Here is a 21,692-nt window from a genome sequence, read left to right on the forward strand (position 1 = left end):
GCGCCCCGCAGCCAATCAGCGCGCGGCCGCGGACTGGCGGGAGATTCGAGCGCGGCCCGCCCCTCGTGGGCGGCCCCGGGGACCCGGCGGGCTCGCGTCACCTGGACGGTCGGCCCCGCCCCGGCCGCCGCCTCTAAAGGGCCTCTAAAGGGCCGGGGCGCGCCCTCTGGCCGGCCGCGGCGGGATGGAGGGCCCGGCGCCCTGGAAGCGGCTGTCCAAGGAGGTAGGCGGGTTGCGCCGAGCGGGGCGCGCGGGGCCTAGAGGCCGTTCCCCTCGGGGAGGCGAGCTTAGAGACCCAGAGCCCAGCCCCCCAGGGCGCCGGCGGCCCCTGTGCGCCGCTCCCAAAGCCCTAGCGCCGGCATCTCCTTTGCTTCTGGCCACAGGCAGGCTTCGGGGCGCCTGGTCTTCAGGGTAGAGAAAACAGGCTGTGCTAATATCCATAAAGGAGGCACAGTCCCGACACTGAGGTCCCACAACGTGGATGGAGGATGTGCCGGGGTGAAGGATTCGGAAAGGCCGGCGTTCACCGCAGGACAGGCAAAGCACTTACTAGGGTTATCACTCAACTATGATTTCCTAACTAGTTTCCCTGCATTTCAGGCTGTATTTTGGGTTGGTTTGGGTTGGTTTATTTGTTTTCCGGTCACGGATACATGTGAGAATCTGATAAGTTATGCATTCTGCCCCCGCCCCCCCCCAAGAAAACCCTGTTCTCTCTGTGTCAGAAACCCATTGCATTATTGTTATTGTACATAACGACAGGGAAGATGACGGTAGCAGTGACAGCGTGTGCCGCTATGTGCCGCAGGCACAGATTGTACAGGATCTAAAGAACGCTGGTCAGGCACCTCGTTCAACGGGAGGGGGCCATAACCCACATTTGAATGGTTAGTTTTACTTCATTTACATGCTTTATGTCCTTCAACCTTGTGATGCTACTATTATGCCCATTATGTAGATGGGGCTGAGGCCCAGAGAGCATAAGTAAGCTGCCCAGGGTAAAACAGCCTGTAAGGGATAGAACATGGATGGCATTCAACCCATCTGACACCAGAGCCCAGGACCCTTCCATGAAGCCACCCCGTCTTAAAATTTCCCATTTTAGGCTTCACTCTTTCTCCTTGCCTTTGAGCTCTTTCTCCCAAACCTGGTTCCTTGCTACTCTCTGCATTAATTCTGTGTCTTAGCCTGACATCTGAGATCCTCTCCCCGTAGTCCCTCCTTCCACCTCACCTCTGTGTCTCGGTGGTCTGACTCACCAGCATTTCCAAACTGACCTTTGATTCCTCTCTCCTGACCTTTGTTTCTTTGCCGTGACTCCTGCAATCAGAATCCCGCCCTCTCATGGGCGCCTGAGGCCTGACCCTTGATTTCAACTTAGGTCATGATCTCAGGATCATGGGTTCCAGCCCCGTGTCCAACTCCACACTGACTGTGGGGGATCTGCTGGAGTTCTTTCCCTTTCCCTTTGCCCCTCCCCCTGCTCGGTGGTCTCTCTCTCTCTCTCTCTCTCAAAATAAATGAATAAAATCTTAAAAAAAAAAAAATCATGCACTCTCAGAAAAGATCAGCTCCATGTCACTTTCTCTGCAGTGACCACCCCAGCTTCCCGGCTTCCTGCACTAGGACTGGTGCCCACGGTGGCTTAACCAGGACACATTTATGGGACTTCATCTCCCCTTTAAGGCTATCTACTAGTTTAAGGCATGGCCTCACTCTAGACCACGACTCTGGGAGCACCTGCGATGTATGTGATGTACCTAATTAATTGGTGTGGGAGGAGAGTGGGGTGCGGGTGATCAGGCTGGAGCTTGGAGGGGCTCGAAGGACGCTGAGGGCATCTGTAGAGCCTGAGCTATTGGGAAGGGGGCTTCTCAAGGCAGAGAGGAGCATCCAGACGTTTGGAGGGGTGGGGTATGCTGTGGAGAAGAAAGGTCTTACACAACCTTCTGTCTGTGTTCTGTAGGAGCTGGAGGATCAGTACAGCCCCAGCAGATGGGTCATCCGACGTGGAGCCGAAGAGGCCCTGAGGACCTACTCACACATAGGAGACGAGGGTACTGGGGGCCCTCTCCATGGATGTCATGGGTGGACTTTGGCACGTGGCAGTGATTCAGAATGCCCCGGGGGCGGGAGCAGGCTCTCAGGGGGATTCCCAAAGTCCAGGCACTGCGTAAGCCTCGTGGGCTCGGGGCCAGGCACCCAGCAGCCCTCGCTGCAGGATGGCCAGAGGCAGGACACATCCCACAAACCGTGTTCCGCCCCCTCTCCTGCTTGGCCAACCATGCCCAGGCCCGTAAGGCCACATGCCGCAGTGGCACAGTGAGGTGGAGTGAAAGACAGGAAGGCCTCCCAGGAGGGCCCCGAACTTGGGATGTTGATGCTATTTGTAAAAAGCCAAGAAGACTTGTTTCTTTTAAGAAATCAGGGCTTGGGAACCTGGAAGCAAGTGAAGAAGCCTCAAGGTTAATTCCCCTTTCTGTCCTGTGTCTCCGGAGTGTCATACCACGATTTTAACACTCACTGAAGCATTTGCGCTGGGTTAGGGGAAGCAGACTTCTTAGAGAAAGTGTGAGAAAGCCGCCAGCCTTTCCTCTGTAGGGAAAATTGGATGTTGGCAAATCTGCTTTGTTTCAGCAGACTGAACAGAGCTCGTAGGGTTGGTGGTTCTCTAAACTGAGATAACCCAGTAGAAGAACAGGCTCCTGGAGGTTTATTCCAGCACATACCAGAATCTTACTTGATCCAACAGATGTGGGGTGAAGTAGTGTCCTGGGCTCTTCAGAATCCTCTGCTGTGCCCAGCTCTGTGCCAAATACACGACTATCTGGTCAGTAAGTCTGAGTGTGTAGTGAAACCTACATGAGCTTGTAGAAAACCTTTTTTTCTTTTTTTAAGATTTTATTCATTTATTAGAGATAGCGAGAGAGAGAGAGAGAGCATGAGCCAGGGGGAGAGGCAGAGGCAGAGGGAGAAGCAGGCTCTCTGCGGAGTAGGGAGCGTGCTGCGGGACTTGATCCTAGGACCCTGGGATCATGACCTGAGCCAAAGGCAGATGCTTCACCGACTGAGCCCCCCAGGCACCCCAAAACCCTTTTTGTCTATCTTACTTGTCTTGAGGAAGAGAAGAGCCATCCCCATTGAGAAAGCACGTCACTCATAAGGAGCCAGAGTGAGGAGGAGTGTGTGCCCATTGCCCTCAGAGGCTCCCACTAGTAATTTCTCTCCACACTGTGGACAGCTTTATTTTTTATTTATTTTTTTAAAATTTTATTTATTATTCATGAGAGACACACAGAGAGAGGCAGAGACACAGGCAGAGGGAGAAGCAGGCTCCATGCAGGGAGCCCGATGTGGGACTCAACCCCAGGACTCTGGGATCATGACCTGAGCCAAAGGCATTTGATGCTCAATTGCTGAGCCACCCTGGTGTCCCTTTTTTTTTTTTTTTTTAAGATTTTTATTTATTTATTCACGAGAGACACACAGAGAGAGGCAGAGACATAGGCAGAGGGAGAACCATGTGGACAGCTTCAAGTACATAGTCCACTCGCCTTCCTGTTTCATTGCTGTAGTTGGCCCAGAGGAGGGGCAGGCACCACTGACCGATTCTGTGGTTGCAGAATGTGAGCCTACAAGCAGGGGGACATTAGGGCCAGGTGAATGAACAACAGCCATGCATGTGCAGGGCTAGAGCCCGTCTCTATTTAAAATGTTGACATTTTGGGATCCCTGGGTGGCGCAGCAGTTTGGCGCCTGCCTTTGGCCCAGGGCGCGATCCTGGAGACCCAGGATCGAATCCCACATCGGGCTCCCGGTGCATGGAGCCTGCTTCTCCCTCTGCCTATGTCTCTGCCTCTCTCTCTCTCTCTCTCTCTGTGACTATCATAAATAAATAAAAATAAAAATAAATAAATAAAAATAAATAAATAAATAAAATGTTGACATTTTGTTGGCCATGGACATTTAGCATTCCTTTTGATTTAAAATATGTATATATCTATATAGGGGCGCCTGGGTGGCTCTGTCATTTAAGTGTCAGCTTTCAGCTCAGGTCATGATCTCAAGGTCCTGGAATCGGGTCCCAAGTTGGGCTCCCTGCTCCGTGGGGAGTCTGCTTCTCCCCCTACCCCCTCTGCCTGCCATTCCCCTGCTTGTGCTCTCTCTCTGTCAAATAAATAAATAAAATATATATGTTTAAAGATTTTATTTATTTATTCATGAGAAACACAGAGAGGAGAGAGAGAGGCAGAGACACAGGCAGAGGGAGAAGCAGTCTCCATGCAGGGAACCCGACATGGGACTCGATCCTGGGTCTCCAGGATCATGCCCTGGGCTGAAGGCGGCGCTAAACCGCTGCGCTAAACACCCAGGCTGCCCTAAATAAAATATTTTTAAAATAAAATAAAAATTAGATATATATACATATACATGTATATATAGAAATATATATTGCATATAAATATTAGTTCTTTTTGGTGTGCCTGGGTGGCTCAGTCAGTTGAGCATCCGACTCTTGATCTCAGCTCTGGTCTTGATCTCAGGGTCCTGAGTTTGGCCCCACGTCAGGCTCCATGCTGGGTATAGAGACTATCTTTTTTTTTTTTTTTTTAAGAGACTATCTTTAAAAAAATTTTATTTTTATTTTTATTTATTTATGATAGAGAGAGAAGGAGAGAGGCAGAGACACAGGCAGAGGGAGAAGCAGGCTCCATGCACCGGGAGCCCGACGTGGGATTCAATCCCGGGTCTCCAGGATCGCGCCCTGGGCCAAAGGCCGGCGCTTAACCGTTGCGCCACCCAGGGATCCCCTAAAAAAAATTTTTTTAATGAAATATTATTTATCTTTGTATTAGTCAATTTGGTCTCCCAGTACAAAATGCCATAGAATGGGTGGCTTAAACAACAGGAATTGGCTTCTCACAGTTCTGGGGGCTGAGAAGTCCAAGACTGGCCAAGTGCTGGCCAATTTGGTTCCCTAGGGAGAGTCGTCTCCCTGGCTTGCAGACAGCTGCCTTGTCCATGTGTCTTCACATGGCAGAGAGTGAGCGAGCCCTAGTCTTTCTTCCTCTTCTTGTAAGGCCACTAATTTCATGACAGGGGCTCCACCCTCATGACCCCATCCAAACCTAACTGCCCCCTAATGTGATGACATTGGATGTGGCACCTTTGGGAGGTAATATAAGTGTTGGGGGAGAGGCGCCTGGGTGATTCAGTCAGTTGAGTATCTGCCCTCCGGTTGGGTCTTGGTCCTGAGGTCCTGGGATCCAGCCCCACATAGGCTCCCTGCTAAGTGGGGAATTTGCTTCTCCCTCTCCCTGTGCCTCTCCCCCTGGCACTCTCTCTCTCTCTCTCTCATGAATAAAATCTTTCAAATATAATAATAAAATAAATGTTGGGGAAACAAACCTACAGCCCAACACAATCTTCATTACTGAGTTTTTGGTGCTGACCCCCACTCCTCCACCAATGTTGTACCCAAAGCAAGTGCCTCACCTTACCCTACTCAATGAGGTTAAATAACTTAACCAAGCTCACGAAGCTCATGATGGTGGCTGCCTCCCTGAGCTGAGCTTCCAGGTGAGCATGGAGCAGGCTGATGGGGTGAGGTGGATCAGGCCATGTCCATGAGTGTGCACCCGCCGGCCTCTCCTGGAGGGGCTCCCCACACCAGGTCAGTGCTGCCCGCCCACTCAAGGATTGCCCCGGAATCAAACTTACAGGAGGCCACAAAGGGACACAAAGCACAAATAATGAAAAAGAGTCTCCTGCCAAACCAGAAAGCCTCCCCACAAAGGACACAGAGAGAAAGAAAACGTGTTATTATTAAGTAAGAGGTAAACCAAACTGCAATGTGCCGCACAGGCAAGCCACTAAAGACCAGAAAGAAACCTCACCCTTTTATACCGGCAGGCAGACACAGCCCATCGCATACCTGTTCTCGAGATAAATGGCACCTCCGCTCAAGCAAGAGAGCACCACACTAGTTTTTCCAAATTGCACCAGGTAATTAGGGTGGCCACCTGTGCTTGCTAATTGCCTGTATCCAGAGGAAAAAGAAAACTTCCTGCCCTCCCACGGAATCTGGGGGTAGGGACTCTGGCTTCCTTGATGATTACATTTCAAAGAGATGGCTCTCCCCCGTCCTGGAGGAAAACATTGCTAGGTCCCATAACTGGCAAGAGATTTGGTTCGGTTTTAAAAATATTTACGTACAAAAAAATAAAAAATAAAAAATAAATTTAAAAAAATAATAAAAATAAAAATATTTACATACACCTCAGAGGGGTAGAGAAAGGATTTACGATGAGTTTCCCAAAATAAATGCTCTAAGAAAAGGGAAGGAGGAAGCTCTCTTTTCCTTTTCTGCACCAGGGAGACTCAAAAAAATTTTTTTCTTGCTTTTGATGTGTATTCATCCTTACAGCCTTTGACCTATTACGGTGCACACGGGGACTGCTGAGTGAGCATGGGCAGAGAGCGGGGCCGGGGGGCGGGGGGTGGGGGTGGGGGGCGGGGGGGGGTGGGGGGTGGGGGTGGGGGGCGGGGGGGGGTGGGGGGCGGGGGCGGCTGCTACCGGCAGGCTTTCAGAACGATTTCCTCTATCAGTAGTTTTAAATTTGTTTTACCAGGACTCTTAGTACCAATATATTGTATACTAAATGAAGGAAGGATGGGTGGATGGATGGATGGATGGATGGATGGATGGATGGAGTGAATAGATAGGTGCATACGTGCAAACACATGCATAGGCACACAGTAGATGCTGAATGCTGTCTGGGCGCCCTGCCTCTGCGACCTCCTGCAGCATCCAGGCCCCCAAACCACGCCCTTCTCCAGGAGGACCAATCACCAGTGAGGTGGGTGGAGCCTCGTGATTGACAACCTCTGGTAGTGACCCAGCCTCGGAGAGATCCCTCCTACCTTTTTCCAAGGCTCCGATGATCTTGGGCTTTTTCCTCTCCACCAGAAAAGTGAAAGAAAGAATGCCAAGGCACAGAAGATACAAGCCCCAATTTTGTTTGACCTTGCTACACACCATACAGGTAACACAAAATTTACCTCCTTAACCATTTTAAAGTGCACAATTCAGTAGCATTTGGAACATTCACAATTTGTGCAACCACCTACCACTACCTGGTTCCAAATCGTTTTCATCATCCCAGAAGGAGACCTCCTACCATTAAGCAGTAACTCTCTATTTCTCTCCTCTTACCAATTCTGGATATTTCTTATGAATGGAATCATATGCATGTGGCCTCTTGCATCTGGCTGCTTCTCCTTGGCATAGTTGGTGTAGTGACTATCGCTAATTCATGCCTTTGTGGTGTGGGCATACTACATTTTTAAAAAATATTTTATTTATTTATTCATGAAACAGAGAGAGAGAGAGAGAGAGAGAGAGAGGCAGAGACACAGGCAGAGGGGGAAGCAGGCTCCACGCAGGGAGCCCAATGTGGGACTCGATCCCAGGACTCCAGGATCACACCCTGGGCGGAAGGCAGGCGCTAAACCTCTGAGCCACCCAGGGATCCCCAACATACCACATTTTGTTTATCCATTCATCCACTGACATACATTTGGGCTGTTTCCACCTTTTGGCAATTGTGAATAGGGCTGCTATAGACATTCGTGTACAAGTTTTGGTTTGAAAGCCCCGATTTCTTATTATTAAGTCCAATAGACAAAGCTGTTCTATGAAACTACGTATAATCTAAATGCTCACTTTTGCTTTGTGTACTTAGCTCATCATGGACCAGGAGCAGACAGAGTAGGGCTCCCGGCGCCCACACACCACACTTTAAGTAGCTCTGTTCTGCACCATCTTGTCTGTTTTTAGGTAACAGTTCTTATCTTACTACAAAAGGAGCATATGCCTACTAAAAGGGTTTTTAAAAATGAAACCATCAATAATTCCACCACTTCTTGTTAACTAGAGGGTGGCTGAGGAGACCCTGCCTTCTCTTAAACTGCTGCCACTGCAGGTAATAAACCCTTGGTCTTCAGCCTTCTGGGACTGTCTGGTCTTCCTGCCCCATGCTTGCGTAAGTCTCATAGGGGCTCCGGCCACCACTTCCCCTAATTCTCCTGACATATGCTCTGGATGTGTCCATGGACTTGGTGTTTCTGTCTCTAACAGTGTGGACACTTTTGATTGCAAATAATAGAAACTCAATTTTTGCATTATCAAAAAAGGAAGTTTTAATATGGTTTCTTCATTGAAGCCCCCCTTGTTCCTGGCCTAGGGTTCAAGGACTAGAAGGCTGGTGGTATTCACACTTGGGGGGAGGCTGAGGACCCTGCACCCAGCTGCCTTCCAACCAGTGGGCAGACTTCCTGCAGAGATGCAGTCCCTCTTTCTCAGGGTCACCTGAGTTTTTTAATATCTGAGGGAGACATGTGCATGATAGTGAATATCTACAGCTGCTTGGTCTGAATTGCTCTTCGATTTAGAACATAAATTTCATGGGCTTTTTCTTAGTTCCGGCACAAAATGAATCTAGTCAGTGCATGCATGCTTTTAAGAACTCTTGGGAAAAATAAATTGCAATCTTTTGATGAACCCCCTCTATCAATGCGCTTGTCAGGCACAAACCTCTTCACCCTACGCTGGTAGGAGGGCACTTAGCAAAGCCCCATGGACGGCAGTAGGCAACGGCCTCAAAATGACAAATTTTCTGATCCAGAAATCCCACTTCTGAGAGGGCTTTCTTCAGACCCCTGCACAGATGTGTGCACAGGGCTGTTCACGGCAGAGTTGTTTGGGATGCCTCTCAGCAGAGGGTTGCTTCATCATATGCTGATCCATTCAGTGAATTTTTCCTGGGTGCCTGGCATGTGCTGGTCACTCATTTTGTGCATGAGATATTTCAGTGAGCAAAACAGACAACCCCCTGGGGTTTTTTTTCTCTTCTTATTTTTCTCTTCTCTTTTTATTATCTTCTTATTTTTTCTCTTTTTTTCTCTTCTTATTTTAGTATTGAAGGATGGGTGACATACAATGATATATTCGTTTCAGATGTACAACGTAGTGATTCCACAACTCTGTACAGGACTCTGTGCTCGTCATGAGAAGTATAGTCGCTGTCTGTCACCATACAACATTATCACAATGTCAGCCATTGATTGTGTACTCTATGCTGTCCTTCCCTGTGCTTCTTAATGGGGCGAGGGGGAGATGATAGACCATGAACATAAGACAGAAGTAATGCTGCAGTCTGTTAGAAGGGCCAAGTGTTCTGGAAGCGGGTGAGAGGGATGGTGGACGGTGGGTGTTTGGGTGATCAGGGTCAGCCCTTAGAGGAAAGTGAGCAGAGGAGAGTTGATATTGTAGAGCTCCAGGACTTTTGGGTGGTACATGAGCTGTTGTGGATGTTTGTGTCTTCCCCAAATTCTCATGTTGAAGAGTCAGATGTTTAAGCCACGGAGCCACCCAGGAGCCCCTAAACACTTCAGGTTATAATCACAAATGCAATATGTTTGATTCACTGGAAGTCTCTAATAGATCCGTCCTGGTAAACATGTCCTGCAGAGTGGCCTGTGCCCAGTGTGGCACATGGACACCTGGGGAGCCTGTTTTGTTCTGATCATTAGATCCTTTTTTTTTTTTTTTTTTTAAGATTTTATTTATTTATTCATGAGAGACACACAGAGAGAGGCAGAGACATAGAGGGAGAAGCAGGCTCCCTACAGGGAGCCCGATTTGGAACTCGATCCCAGGATTGCAGGATCACATCCTGAGCCAAAGACAGACGCTCAACCACTGAGCCACCTAGGTGTCCCTGGTCATTAGAACCTTGCACGAGTCCACACATCAGGCCCTCTGAGCAGTTGGTCACTTGAAGTATTAGGGGATAGGAAGTCTCCCCCCACCCCTACACAGGAGAGGGAGCGGGGGGCCCACAGCACATAGCATGCCACATCTCTCTCCTAAGAAACCTCTCCTTATCTGTCCCTTCATTCCAAGAACTGGTTGGGTAGGGGTGGAGGAGGGTCGTCAGTAGACATGGTCAGTGATGGCAAAACTGGTTTTGCAGCCGCTTTGCCTGTCCTGCAAAGGCAGCATGGTCCCTGGTTCTGACATGGGGGAAACTTGGCATCTACCATCATTTTTGTTGCTCTTGGCCTTGAATGGTCCAGCCAAAATGACAGCCCATTTTAAGTTTATGCACACTTCCCTAAACACACTTCATACAAACCATCTCTACATACTGAGTTTGCCCATCCTGGAGTGGCAGGATCGTGCAGCCCAGAGGAGCACTGTTTTCATTTTGGGGCCACCACCATAGCCACCAAGGGTGGTGGGACCTGAGCACCTCTGGGGACATGGATCCAAGGATCATGTCTTTCCCTCCCAATTTCAATATCAGAAAGATCACACTGATAATGCAACGTGGTATTTGCACAACCTGTTTTGCTGTTTTTTTTGTTTTTGTTTTTTGTTTTTTAATTTTATTTATTTATTTATTTATGATAGTCACACAGAGAGAGAGAGAGAGAGAGAGAGGCAGAGACACAGGCAGAGGGAGAAGCAGGCTCCATGCACCGGGAGCCTGATGTGGGATTCGATCCCGGGTCTCCAGGATCGCGCCCTGGGCCAAAGGCAGGCGCCAAACCGCTGCGCCACCCAGGGATCCCTGTTTTGCTGTTTACACCGTGAAATACTCCTCCATTTCCTTTTCAATTAGTACATTCAGTCCTGTTTGTGCAATCTTTGCCTCTCCCAAGATCATGAAGATCTCCTATGCTTTTTTCCACGATCTCTGTTGTCTTCTCTTTCACATTTAAATCGTCCATAGGAACTGATCTGGTGTGTGTGGTATGAGGTAGAGATCAAGAAACTTTTTTTTTTTTCCAGTTTGGATATTCAGTTGGCCCAGCACTGCTTGTTGAAATATTAATTTATCACAGAATTTTCTTTTAATTGTTTACTACCTATCAGGTCCTGGGTGTACAGAGGTGGACAAAGCAAAGCCCTTGTCTTCACAGTGAAGGCAACAGACAGACAACAAACAATGTGAAAAATATATCATGGGGGTGGATGCTCCATGATAAAGCAGAGAAGAGGGATAGGCCATAGTTTGAGCAGCCTTCTATTATTCCAGGTCACTTAGGCAGTGTCAGGTGTTTTGCTATTATAAAATAGCTTTACATAGTAGGCATCTTATTTTTTTTAAGATTTTATTTATTTATCCATGAGAGGCAGAGACATAGGCAGAGGGAGAAACACTCTGCCAGGAGCCCAATGTGGGACTTGATCCCGGGACGCCAGGATCACGCCTTGGGCTAAAGGCAGACTCGACCACTGAGTCCTCCAGGTGCCCCTGGGGGCATCTTTAAAACAAGTCTTTGGGAATATTTCTGATTATTTCCTTATAAAAACTATGTAGATAAGGACTTAGACATCAAGGAGTATGATCTTCTTGGGCTTTGATACATTTTTCCAAGCTGCCCTTCAGAAGAGCCTACCAATTTACACTCTCCAGTGCCCAGCATTGGAGGGAACTAAGCTGCCTGATTTTCCACTGATTTTGGGGTCACTCTGGGGTACAGAGTGACCATATAGACTCCCGTCTCACCTCACCCCATTGTCCATGGTATTTATTTCCCTAACAATGCCCATCCTCCTTTGTTCCCACCCAAGTCCTAGCCGATTTTCACATCATTCTGACTTCTCCCCTCATGGCATTCAATCATATATTCATATCATCTCATTATCTATTTATTTGAAGTGAGTTTAAACACTTTATTTATTTATTTGAGAGAGAGAGAGAGAGAGCACTTGAGCATGGAAGGGCAAGGAGAGGGAGAAAGTCTGAACCAGACTCCGCAAGTGAGCACAGAATCCAATGCCAGGCTCGATCTCATCACCGAGAGATCATGACCGGAGTCTAAGCCAAGAGTCAGACACTTAACCAACTGAGCCACCCAGGTGCCCCTATTGGAAATGAATTTATATCTTGCTTCCCTAGAAGATTGTTTTCCTGGACACTTGGAAAAGTTTATACTTCCTGGAGCATGAAGCAAGTGTCATGCACACAATAAGCATGTAATGAAGTAACGGTCAGAGCGGCGCCCTTCAGAGCCACAGCTCACTGCCAGACAGACTTCGGCGGACAGTATTGGTCCCACTGGGATGGGCCAGTCTGGTCTCTTTGTAACTCCACACCTGTGAGATGCTGCAGAACCCAGCATAGATGATCATGAGGACTTGGGGAAGCGTCCCAAGGTGTCACCCACAAAGCCTGACACCTGGAGCCGACCGCTCCACCCAAAGGGGCTTTCAGCACAGAGGTTTCTACCTTAAATGAAATAGCAATTACTGCAGGTTGTGCTGATGGTGACACGTCCATCTCTCGACACAGCCACCAAGAAGGCCCGGGCCACCAGGAAGAGCCTGCTGCACGTCTCCTACGGAGATGGCGAAGGGGAAAAATTGGACATCTACTTTCCCGAGGGAGTGTCTGAAGGTAGGCAGCCGGGCGGGTGGTCCCGGGACAGGGGTTGACTGGCCCCCAGGCTCAGCACCCACGCCCTTTGTCTGTCTTACAGCCTCGCCTTTCTGTCTGTTCTTTCATGGAGGGTACTGGCAGAGTGGAAGGTGAGTCGGGAGCTTAGATGAACAGGGAGAAAGGGAGATTCGCCTTCCCCTGGTGTAGGAGTCCCCCAGGGCTGCTGCAAGAGATGACCACAAGCTCGGGGGCTTACACCAGAAGTGCATTCTCTCCAGGTTCTGGAGGCCAGAAGTCTGAGATCAAGGTGTGGGCAGGGCTGTGCTCCGACAGGTGGCTCCAGGGGAGGACCTGCTCCTGCCTCTTCCAGCTTCTGGGGGCTCTAGATTTTCGTTGGTTGTGGTCACATCATTTCCATCTCTGCCTCCATCCTCGTGGGGCCTCCTCTGTGTCTGTGTCTCAGATCTTCCCCCGCCTTTCACTCATAATGTCACCCCTCGTGGGATTTAGGTCCATCCTATAGCGTGCATGACCTCACTGCAGGATCCCTAATTATATCTGCGTAGACCCTATGGCCACATTCCCAGGTACTGAGGTTAGGATTTGGACCTGTCTTTTGGAGGGGACACTCTTCGACCCACTATACCCAGTGGAGAAGCATGGGCAGCCTCCTCAGTCAGAGGGAAACCTTCCCATTTTGTGCCGGACTGGTAAGAGTCCCCGGGCAAACCAGGATAGCTCGTCACCTTAAAATAAGCAGAGGGGTACTTGAGGTCTTCCAGGACACTGTTGTCCCATGCAATCTTTCTCTTTTTTTAATATTTTATTTATTTATTCATGAGAGACACAGAGAGAGAGAGAGAGGCAGAGACACAGGGAGAGGGAGAGGCAGGCTCCATGCAGGGAGCCTGACGTGGGACTGAATCCCAGGACTCCAGGATTAGGCCCTGGGCTGAAGGTGGCGCTAAACCGCTGAGCCACCCGGGCTGCCCCATGCAATCTTTCTAAGGAGTTGCCTGCTCTAGGATCTACCACCCTTCAAGCATATTCATCTTCACAGCTAGATTGGTAGCAGCCTTCATCACGCAGAGCTCTCTACATGTCTGATCTTCATTTCTCAAAGACAACGTGTAAGAGGAAGTAGATGCCCCCACTTGACAGATGAGGAAACCAGATTTAGAGATTAAATAAAGTCCCCAGGGTTTCAGAGCTAGCGTGTGACATGGTAGGGACAGCGCCTACATTCTTCCTTATTCTACACGGAACCAGAGAGGGATGATGCCCTGGGGAGACAGGACAGGGAAGCAACCTGGTGGCCGATGTGCCTCCAGTTGTCACATCTTTGTTTCTTCCCTCAGTAAAGACACATCAGCCTTCATGGTCAATCCGCTGACAGAGCAGGGGGTGACCGTGGTGGTAGTGGCTTATGACATCGCCCCCAAAGGTAATGCGGATGGTCGGGCAGGTTGGAAGGCTGGTGGGCTTTGGAGAGGAGAGAGCCCCCAATGAGTCTTGACCCAGCTCATGCTCTCTGGGCAGGTACCCTGGACCAGATGGTAGACCAAGTGACTCGGAGCATTGTGTTTGTCCAGAAGCAGTATCCGTGCAACGAGTGGGTACCGCTGCAGATTTTCCTTCTGCTAGACAATGTGGGACAACAGTAGATTTAGCAACTTGGGCACCGTCTGGCTGCCCATTCTGGCCTGTGGAGGAGAAGGCAAATTGGGAGTCTTTGATACTGGCCTGATGCATTTGGGAAACTGAATACAAATTTGGCTCTCTGCTCTGATCCAACCCAGGGGAATTTACCTGTGTGGACACTCAGCAGGAGCCCACCTGGCTGCCATGATGCTCCTGGCCAACTGGACCAAGCATGGAGTCACACCCAACCTCAAAGGTTTTCATGGGACGGCAGGTTCACGCTCCCCAGATGGGCTTGCGGGGCTGTGCCAGCTGCACAAAATCCCAGCAGTCATGAAGGGCTTGACTTAGGGACTTTGGGCCCTGTGCAACAGGCCTGCTTTGCTTCTCTACCCCTACCCTGGTCTTGCCCCTTTGGTCCTGGAGGCTAGACTGTCCCACCTGGTGCCTGCACAAGGCCTGGTATGGGTGGAGCCTTGGCCCCCCAGCAGCCTGGCCCTCTGACTATTCTTCACCTTCATAGGCTTTTTCCTGGTAAGTGGGATCTATGACCTGAAGCCCATTGTGTACACTTCTCAGAATGCTCCTCTCCTCATGACCCTGTGAGTCATTTGGCCCCCCCTTCCCAGAGCTGAGTGTGAGCCTACCAGGAAGGCTGGGGGTAAGGGGCAGGCTCCTTTCATCCTGACCCACACCTACCCCTGCATCAGGGAGGATGCTCAGAGGAACAGCCCACAGCTGCTCCTGGAGGTGGCCCTGACTCGGCCTTTGGATCCAGCCTGCCATGTGCTGGTGTCTGTGGGCCAACACGACTCCCCTGAATTCCACCGACAGTCCAAAGAATTTTATCAGGTACTCCCAGGACTCCACCTCTGGCCAGAGGCTGAGGGTCCTGTGCTCTCATTACCTTCCTCTTTATTTTACCCAAAGGGACCTCAAGGCCATCAGCCATTTATTCAGCAAATACTTAGGGAGCACCTGGTGGGTGCCAGGTGTGGCGCAGAGCCCCCCCCCCCCCCCCAATGCTGCCTTGTGCTTCTGCTCTGCTCCTTTCTCTATCCAGACACTGCGCCAAGGAGGGTGGAATGCCTCGTTTGAAGAAATCCATGATATGGACCACTTTGAAATCATTTGGAACCTAACCCAGAAGGACTATGTGCTCACCCAGGTGGGGAGCACTTCCTTTCCCTGTGGAGAGTGTGGGTCCTGCCTCTGTCCCCACACAGAAGGGGAGGTGGGAAGCACAGGGGGGCCTGTGCTTTACTGGATCCACACTTTACTGGATCTTGGGCATCCAGGAGGCTGGGGTCCTGATGGTAGGAAGTGAGTACCCCACTGGCTTCCTCTACTTCACCCCTCTCTGAAAGAGCCCCAGGTGGTCTGCAGAGTCCACTCCTGGGCACACAGGTAGGAAGGAGCTGCACGGGGCTTGGTGTGGATGGGGAGAGGCATTGATCCGGTCAAAGGAAAGCGTGAGATGAGCCTGTGTGTAAGCATAAGGCAAAGCCAACTCCACGTAGGAGAGGATGGATGGATATGGTTCATAAACATTCATTACAACTTTAACATGAAGAATCTTTTTAAAAATCAAATATTACAGGGGCACCTGGCTGGCTCAGTTGGTGGAGCACATGACTCAATCTCATGGGTGTAGAGATGACTTAAAAATAGAATCTTTTTTAAAAAATCTAATATTACAATTTTCTTAAGGATTTTATTTATTTATTTGAGAGAGAGAGTGTGTGCACAAACAGGGGAAGGGGCAGAGGGAGGGGGAGAGGTAAACTCCCTGCTGAGCAGGGACTCCATCCCTGGACCCCAGGATCTTGGCAGAGGCTTAACCCACTGAGCCACCCAGTGCACCTATTATATTTCTAATGTGGAGAATTCTTTTAAAAGTCGAAGAATAAATTGGGGGAAATATTTGCCACAGATTTGGCAGATATAGAATTACCACTTTTTTTTTTTTTTCTGGGAAAGTGGGTACTTCGTTAGCTTCACTTTTTAATCAGCTGCCACCTCAGTAAGGCTTCTATAGCATTCACTTTTAAGTCCCATAGTTAATATTCTTACTATATAAAGAGCACTTTAAAATCAATAACAATTTTATTTTTAAAGATTTATTTATTTATTTATTCATGAGACACAGAGAGAGAGGCAGAGACACAGGCAGAGGGAGAAGCAGGCTCCCTGCGAGAAGCCCGATGCAGGACTCGATCCCAGGACCCCAGGATCATGCCCTGAGCCAAAGGCAGGTGATCAGCCACTGCACCACCCAGGTGCCCCAATAAGAATACTTTTTATTTCTATTTATTTCTATTTAAGAATAGATTATAAATAGAAAAAAAATGGATAAAGGATAAGGAATGTTTTAAGAAAAACTATAGATGGCCAGTAAACATAGGGGAAGATTATACTAGTGATCATAGAAATGTCACATAAAATTCCAGTCCTTTCCCACCTGTCATGGAAAATGTTCTGATGAGAATTATGCCCAGGCCCGCTGGAGCGATTGCGAAGGGCTCTTCTCTGATTCCGCAGGTGACAGCACAGCCTGGCCACAGGGATCCAAACCCACTGGCCCAGTGATTCTGCTGCTTGGAATTTCTCTTCAGAATAATCGAGAAATACGCAAAGGTCGTCTTTGCAGCATTATTAATAATCAAAACTTAGAAAAAGCTTACATGTCCCAGTGAGGTTAAATTACGACATAATTCGGTAACAGAATGAAGTTTACGAAAAGTAGGATATATCAAATCGTTTCAGATGTGAGAGCAAAAGCACAGGAAACAACTGATCCAGAAACAACTGATCCAGTATATCGCCAGTTCAATAATACACAGACAGCTAGACCCTTGGAAGCATATACATGCGTGTGTCACACCAGTGGTGTGATAGTATATTTAAAAAATTCATTTCCAGGGGCAGCCCAGGGGGCTCAGCAGTCATTTCCAGGGGCAGCCCAGGGGGCTCAGCAGTTTAGCGCCGCCTTTGGCCCAAGGTGTGATCCTGGGTCAAGTCCCACGTCGGGCTCCCTGCATGGAGCTTGCTTCTCCTTCTGCCTTGTCTCTGCCTCTCCCTGTGTGTGTGTGTGTCTCATGAATGAATAAATAAAATCTTTAAAAAAAATTCATTTCCATATTTGCTAACACAAACATGTATTACTTTTTTTTTTTTTAAACTGGGGGATAAAACAAACACTCCCAAGTGGCATCTCTTGAAAAACCTTAGAAATACATATTTTAGGTTTTGGGGGCCATACAGCCTCTGACACAACTACCCAACGCTGCCATTGTAGCACAGAAGCTGCCACAACAATTCGTAAATGATGAACGTGCCTGTGTGCCAATAAAACCTTATTTATGGATGCTGACATTCGAATCTTACATAATTTTTACACATCATGAAATAATATTCTGAATCGCTTCTCAGCCTTTTGGCTAAGATCAAGTGTGCACTAATATTGTTTCGATCTTTCTTTAACTCTTTAAAAACATAAAGCCAGGGACGCCTGGCTGGCTCAGTCCATAGAGCGTGCGACTCTTGATCTCCGGGTCATGAGTTCAAGCCCCACATTGGGTGTAGAGATTTCTGAGAATTTGGCCCTGACTTAATTGCCAATTAATTAATTAAACACCTAATTACATAAACACATAAAGCCATTCTTAGCTCGTAAGGGGACAAAACCACAGGTCAAGCCTGATGTAAGTCTACATGTGGTTGGGAGTTGTTTAGGACACTTCAAAGGACAGATGGGGACTGAGCTGTCATTTTAAGTGACAGTTCTATGATCAGCAATGCAGCCTGTTTCTTTCATCAGATTCCTCGAGAGAGTCTCACAACAGCCTCTCCAATTCTTGGGCTTTTATGTCTTTTCTTCCTGTCGCAGATGATTTTGAGAACAATCCTCCAGGAGCCCTGACGGCACTAAAGTGTTCACCCCGATGTTGAATGATGCTGAAGCTCCTCCACAGACCCTCACACTTCCCCTGCCTGCCTGCCTCTGCTCTCCCCACGCCCATGAGCACATCTATTTGCTCTGAACACCACTAAAAACCTCCAGGGCCTTTCGCTGGCCTGGATGGAAGGATTCCAGGGAAGGTCCAGCCGAGTCAACGCCCTGGGATGCCCAAGCTGCCGGGCCCCTGCCTGCCAAGAGGGCATGACAAAAATGACAGCTCCTAGCAATCTGTACACTTAGCTCTGGATGAAAGAGTTTGCTAACCTTTTCATAAGAGTTTCTCAAACCAGTCTTTTCTGTCTTTTTTTTTTTTTGTCTTTTCTGTCTTTGACGTCACTCTTGACCACTCTAGTCCTGGGCTCCACCTGTCACCCGAGTCTTCCCCTGAGAGTCCTGGGGCATGGCCTCCAGGCTAGCCCCTTCTGGGACATGACAATGACATCCACAGCCCGGATAAGCTTCCTCTGCTTCACCCAGCTGTGTGTGCAATTCCCAAGGAGCCAGCTGTGTGCATCCACCACCCTCCCCATCCCAGCACCCCGCCCCCACTCTGAGCAGCTGGCACTCCAAGATGATGGAGTACAGGGAAAGTGAAGAATGGCCTAGATATTCATCAGTAGGATAAGTGCATCCAAGCAGCCAGCAACCAATCACTATGTAGCCATTAGAAAGAGACCTGTTTACCAGGTGGGAAATCCCCAGGGCATATTGTTATATGATAAAAACAAGATGCTCAATGATACAACTTAGTACCATCTCAATGGTTGTACACCCACAAAAAGATGTTTTTCTCTGTGTGCCCACGTGTGTGAATGCTGGGGAAAGGCCCTGGAAGATCCACACCTGATGCCTCTGCTCCCCTCTGGGGCAGGAGGTAGAAATGGGAACCCAGGGAAGGAGGTGTTTGCTTCATCTGTATTCTTTGACTCTTAGGATAAGAATGTAATGAATATTTAAATGCAATATGTAATTTGAAGCACTAAAATATTCAGAAAGCTTTCAGGATGCAGGCAGATGAGAACACCATGATAGATATAATTTGAATTTATTCCAGATCTTCAAAGGAAATGACTCACAAACTGTAGGACGTCATTTAACATTTGCAACAAATTCCTTCTGAGACACCTCCAAGCTGCTGACGTCTCGGCACCTAGGTGGAGAATCGCTCCTTTAGGTTATGCCCTGTGATGGCAAAATGCCTTACGCAAGCAAAAGACAGAACAAAATGTGCCTGCTGCCTTGTGATCCTATTTTCACTTTTTTAAAAAAGGAGACATAAACAGGGCGCCTGGGTGGCTCAGTTGGTTAAGTGTCTGACCCTTGTATTGGGCTCAGGTCATGATCTCAGTGTCCTGGGATCCAACCTAGGGAGTAGGGCTCTGCGTTCAGCAGGGAGTCTGCTTCTCTCTCCCCCTCCCTCTCCCTCTGCCCCTCCCCTCACTCATGCACTCTGTCCCTCTCTTCAAATAAATAAATCTTAAAAAAAAAAGAGAGAGATATAGAAACATATATATATGGATGGGCGGATGACCTCCATACCTATAGATCTAGGGAAAAAGATGGGAGGAATGTACACAGGGTCACAGCAGTTGACAAAGTGAAATTATGGGCAATTTTAATTTTTTTTTCAATTCCAATTTCTTTTTTTTTTCATCTAATATATGTGATTCTAGGGAGGCCCTGGGTGGCTCAGTGGTTGAGCATCTACCTTTGGCTCAGGTCCTGATCCCGGGGTCCTGAGATCAAGTCCTGCATAGGGATCTCTGCTGGGAGCCTGCTTCTCCCTCTGCCTCTCTCTGTGTGTCTCACATGAATAAATGGATAAAATCTTAAAATAATAATAATATAAGTGCTTCTATTACTATAAACATTTTGATTTAATATAAAAAATACGCTGTGGACTGGATAGCTATTTCTATGGCTTTTTAAAAATGGCTTTGTGATTTCTTCTTTTATTGGAGCATAATTAACATACAGTGTTCTGTTTCAGGTGTACAATGTAAGGCTCAGCAATTGTGTACATTGCTCAGTGCTCATCACGATAAGTGGATTCTTAATCCCCTTTAACTATTGGGCCCATCCCCCACCCACCTGCCCTCTAGCCGCCACCACTGTGTGCTTTGTTATTTAACAGTCTGGCTTTTTCCGTTGTGTCTTTTTTTCCTTCTTCTTTTTTTTTTTTTTTTCTTAAACTCCACATATCAGTGAAATCATATGTATTAGTCTTTCTCTGACTTATTTCACTCAGTATAATACCTCTAGGTCCATCCATGTTGTGACAAATAGCAAGATCTCATCCTTTCTATGGCTGAGTGATATTTCATTGTACATGTATACCACATCTTCATCCATTCATCAGTCAGTAGACACTTGGGCTGTTTCCCTATCTTGACTACTGTAAATCATGCTGCAATAGACATCGGGGTACATGCATCTTTTCAAATTATTGTTTTCATTTTCTTCAAGTAAATGCCCAGTAGTGGAATTGCTAGATCATACCTATTTCTATTTTAATTTTTTGAGGACACTTCATACTGTTTTTCTACAGTGGCTGGGCCAGTCTGCATTCCCACCAACAGTGCACGAGGGCTCCTTTTTCTCCACATCCTCTCCAACACTTGCTATATTTTGTGGGTTTTTTTTTATTTTAGCCATTCTGATAGGTGGGAGGTGGTACCTCATTGTGGCTTTAATTTGCATTTCCCTGATAATTGGTGATGTCGAGCATCTTTTCATGCATCTGTTGGCCATCCGTATGTCTTCTTTGGAAAAATGTCTATTCAGGTCCACTGCCCAGTTTTTAACTGAGCTATTTTCTTTTTTTGATGTTGAGTTGTATAAGCTCATTATACATATAACTTTATTAATGTTAAACTTCCTGATTTTGACAATTGTTCTGTGGTTATATGAGAGAGGGGTAAAATGGCATAATTACCTTCACCTTACTTCTAAATTGCTGAGGTAAAAAATACACATATACACATATATTATATATATATATATATATATATATATATATATTCTCTCTTTCTCTCTCTACATATATACATATATGTGTGTATGGGCAGCATGTAAACAAAATCTATGTAGAGTATACACAAGTACTCCTTGTACTATTCTTGCAAATTTTCTTTAATTTAAAATGATACAATAAAAAGCTTCCAGGGGCACCTGGCTGGCTTAGTCAGTAGAGCATGATAGAGAATGACATTCTTAATCTCAATGTTGGGACTTCCAGCTCCATATTGGGCGTGGAGCCTACTTAATTAAAAAATAAAAAAAGTTTCCAAAACATTATCATTAAAAGAATAGAAGCCAGCAGCCCGCCTGGGGCTGGAGTGCTGAGAAGTCCTCTTATTTCTGGTCTGCGGATGTGAGAGGCGCCTCTCAGCCACCCCTGCAGCTCGGGAAGTGACCTCAGAACACCCTGTTCCCGACACAGATGGAGGACACATAGATTTTCCCCGTAGGCTGCAGGATTTGCCGTTGCTGGGACACCATTTTGAGGAGGGAAGGGGGGCGTTTGCCCCGGGGTCAGCCGCACCCACCTTCCCTGTCCTGCCTTGTTTTCTCCTACGTTTGTCACTGCCCCCCTCCCCACCCTCCTGGACACCCAGGCCTGGGCTATCGGTGATGCC

General features: G+C 47.9%; 1 protein-coding gene across 10 annotated transcripts in view; it reads left to right on the plus strand.

Annotated features, from left to right (window-relative positions):
- Positions 1 to 84: 84 nt before the first annotated feature.
- The window catches only part of AFMID (arylformamidase), a 29,616-nt gene continuing 8,008 nt past the window's right edge, over positions 85 to 21,692 (plus strand). Inside the window, exons 1-11 of one of the 10 annotated variants that reach the window (XM_072781783.1) lie at positions 85 to 223; positions 1,967 to 2,057; positions 12,366 to 12,470; positions 12,553 to 12,601; positions 13,811 to 13,896; positions 13,992 to 14,064; positions 14,252 to 14,349; positions 14,617 to 14,695; positions 14,804 to 14,945; positions 15,157 to 15,261; positions 17,983 to 19,892. In XM_072781783.1, the coding sequence (XP_072637884.1) occupies positions 185 to 223; positions 1,967 to 2,057; positions 12,366 to 12,470; positions 12,553 to 12,601; positions 13,811 to 13,896; positions 13,992 to 14,064; positions 14,252 to 14,349; positions 14,617 to 14,695; positions 14,804 to 14,945; positions 15,157 to 15,261; positions 17,983 to 18,015 (900 nt within the window). In that variant the 5' untranslated portion in view covers positions 85 to 184 and the 3' untranslated portion in view covers positions 18,016 to 19,892. Of the gene's footprint in view, positions 224 to 767; positions 888 to 1,597; positions 1,748 to 1,966; positions 2,058 to 6,755; positions 6,861 to 6,970; positions 7,047 to 12,365; positions 12,471 to 12,552; positions 12,602 to 13,810; positions 13,897 to 13,973; positions 14,065 to 14,251; positions 14,350 to 14,616; positions 14,696 to 14,803; positions 14,946 to 15,156; positions 15,262 to 17,982; positions 19,893 to 21,692 lie in introns of those variants that run through there. The other 9 variants (XM_072781777.1, XM_072781778.1, XM_072781779.1 and 6 more) reach the window with 9 other exon arrangements.

Source organism: Canis lupus, chromosome 16 (assembly GCF_048164855.1).
Source record: "Canis lupus baileyi chromosome 16, mCanLup2.hap1, whole genome shotgun sequence".
In the NCBI taxonomy this organism is placed as follows: domain Eukaryota; kingdom Metazoa; phylum Chordata; class Mammalia; order Carnivora; family Canidae; genus Canis; species Canis lupus.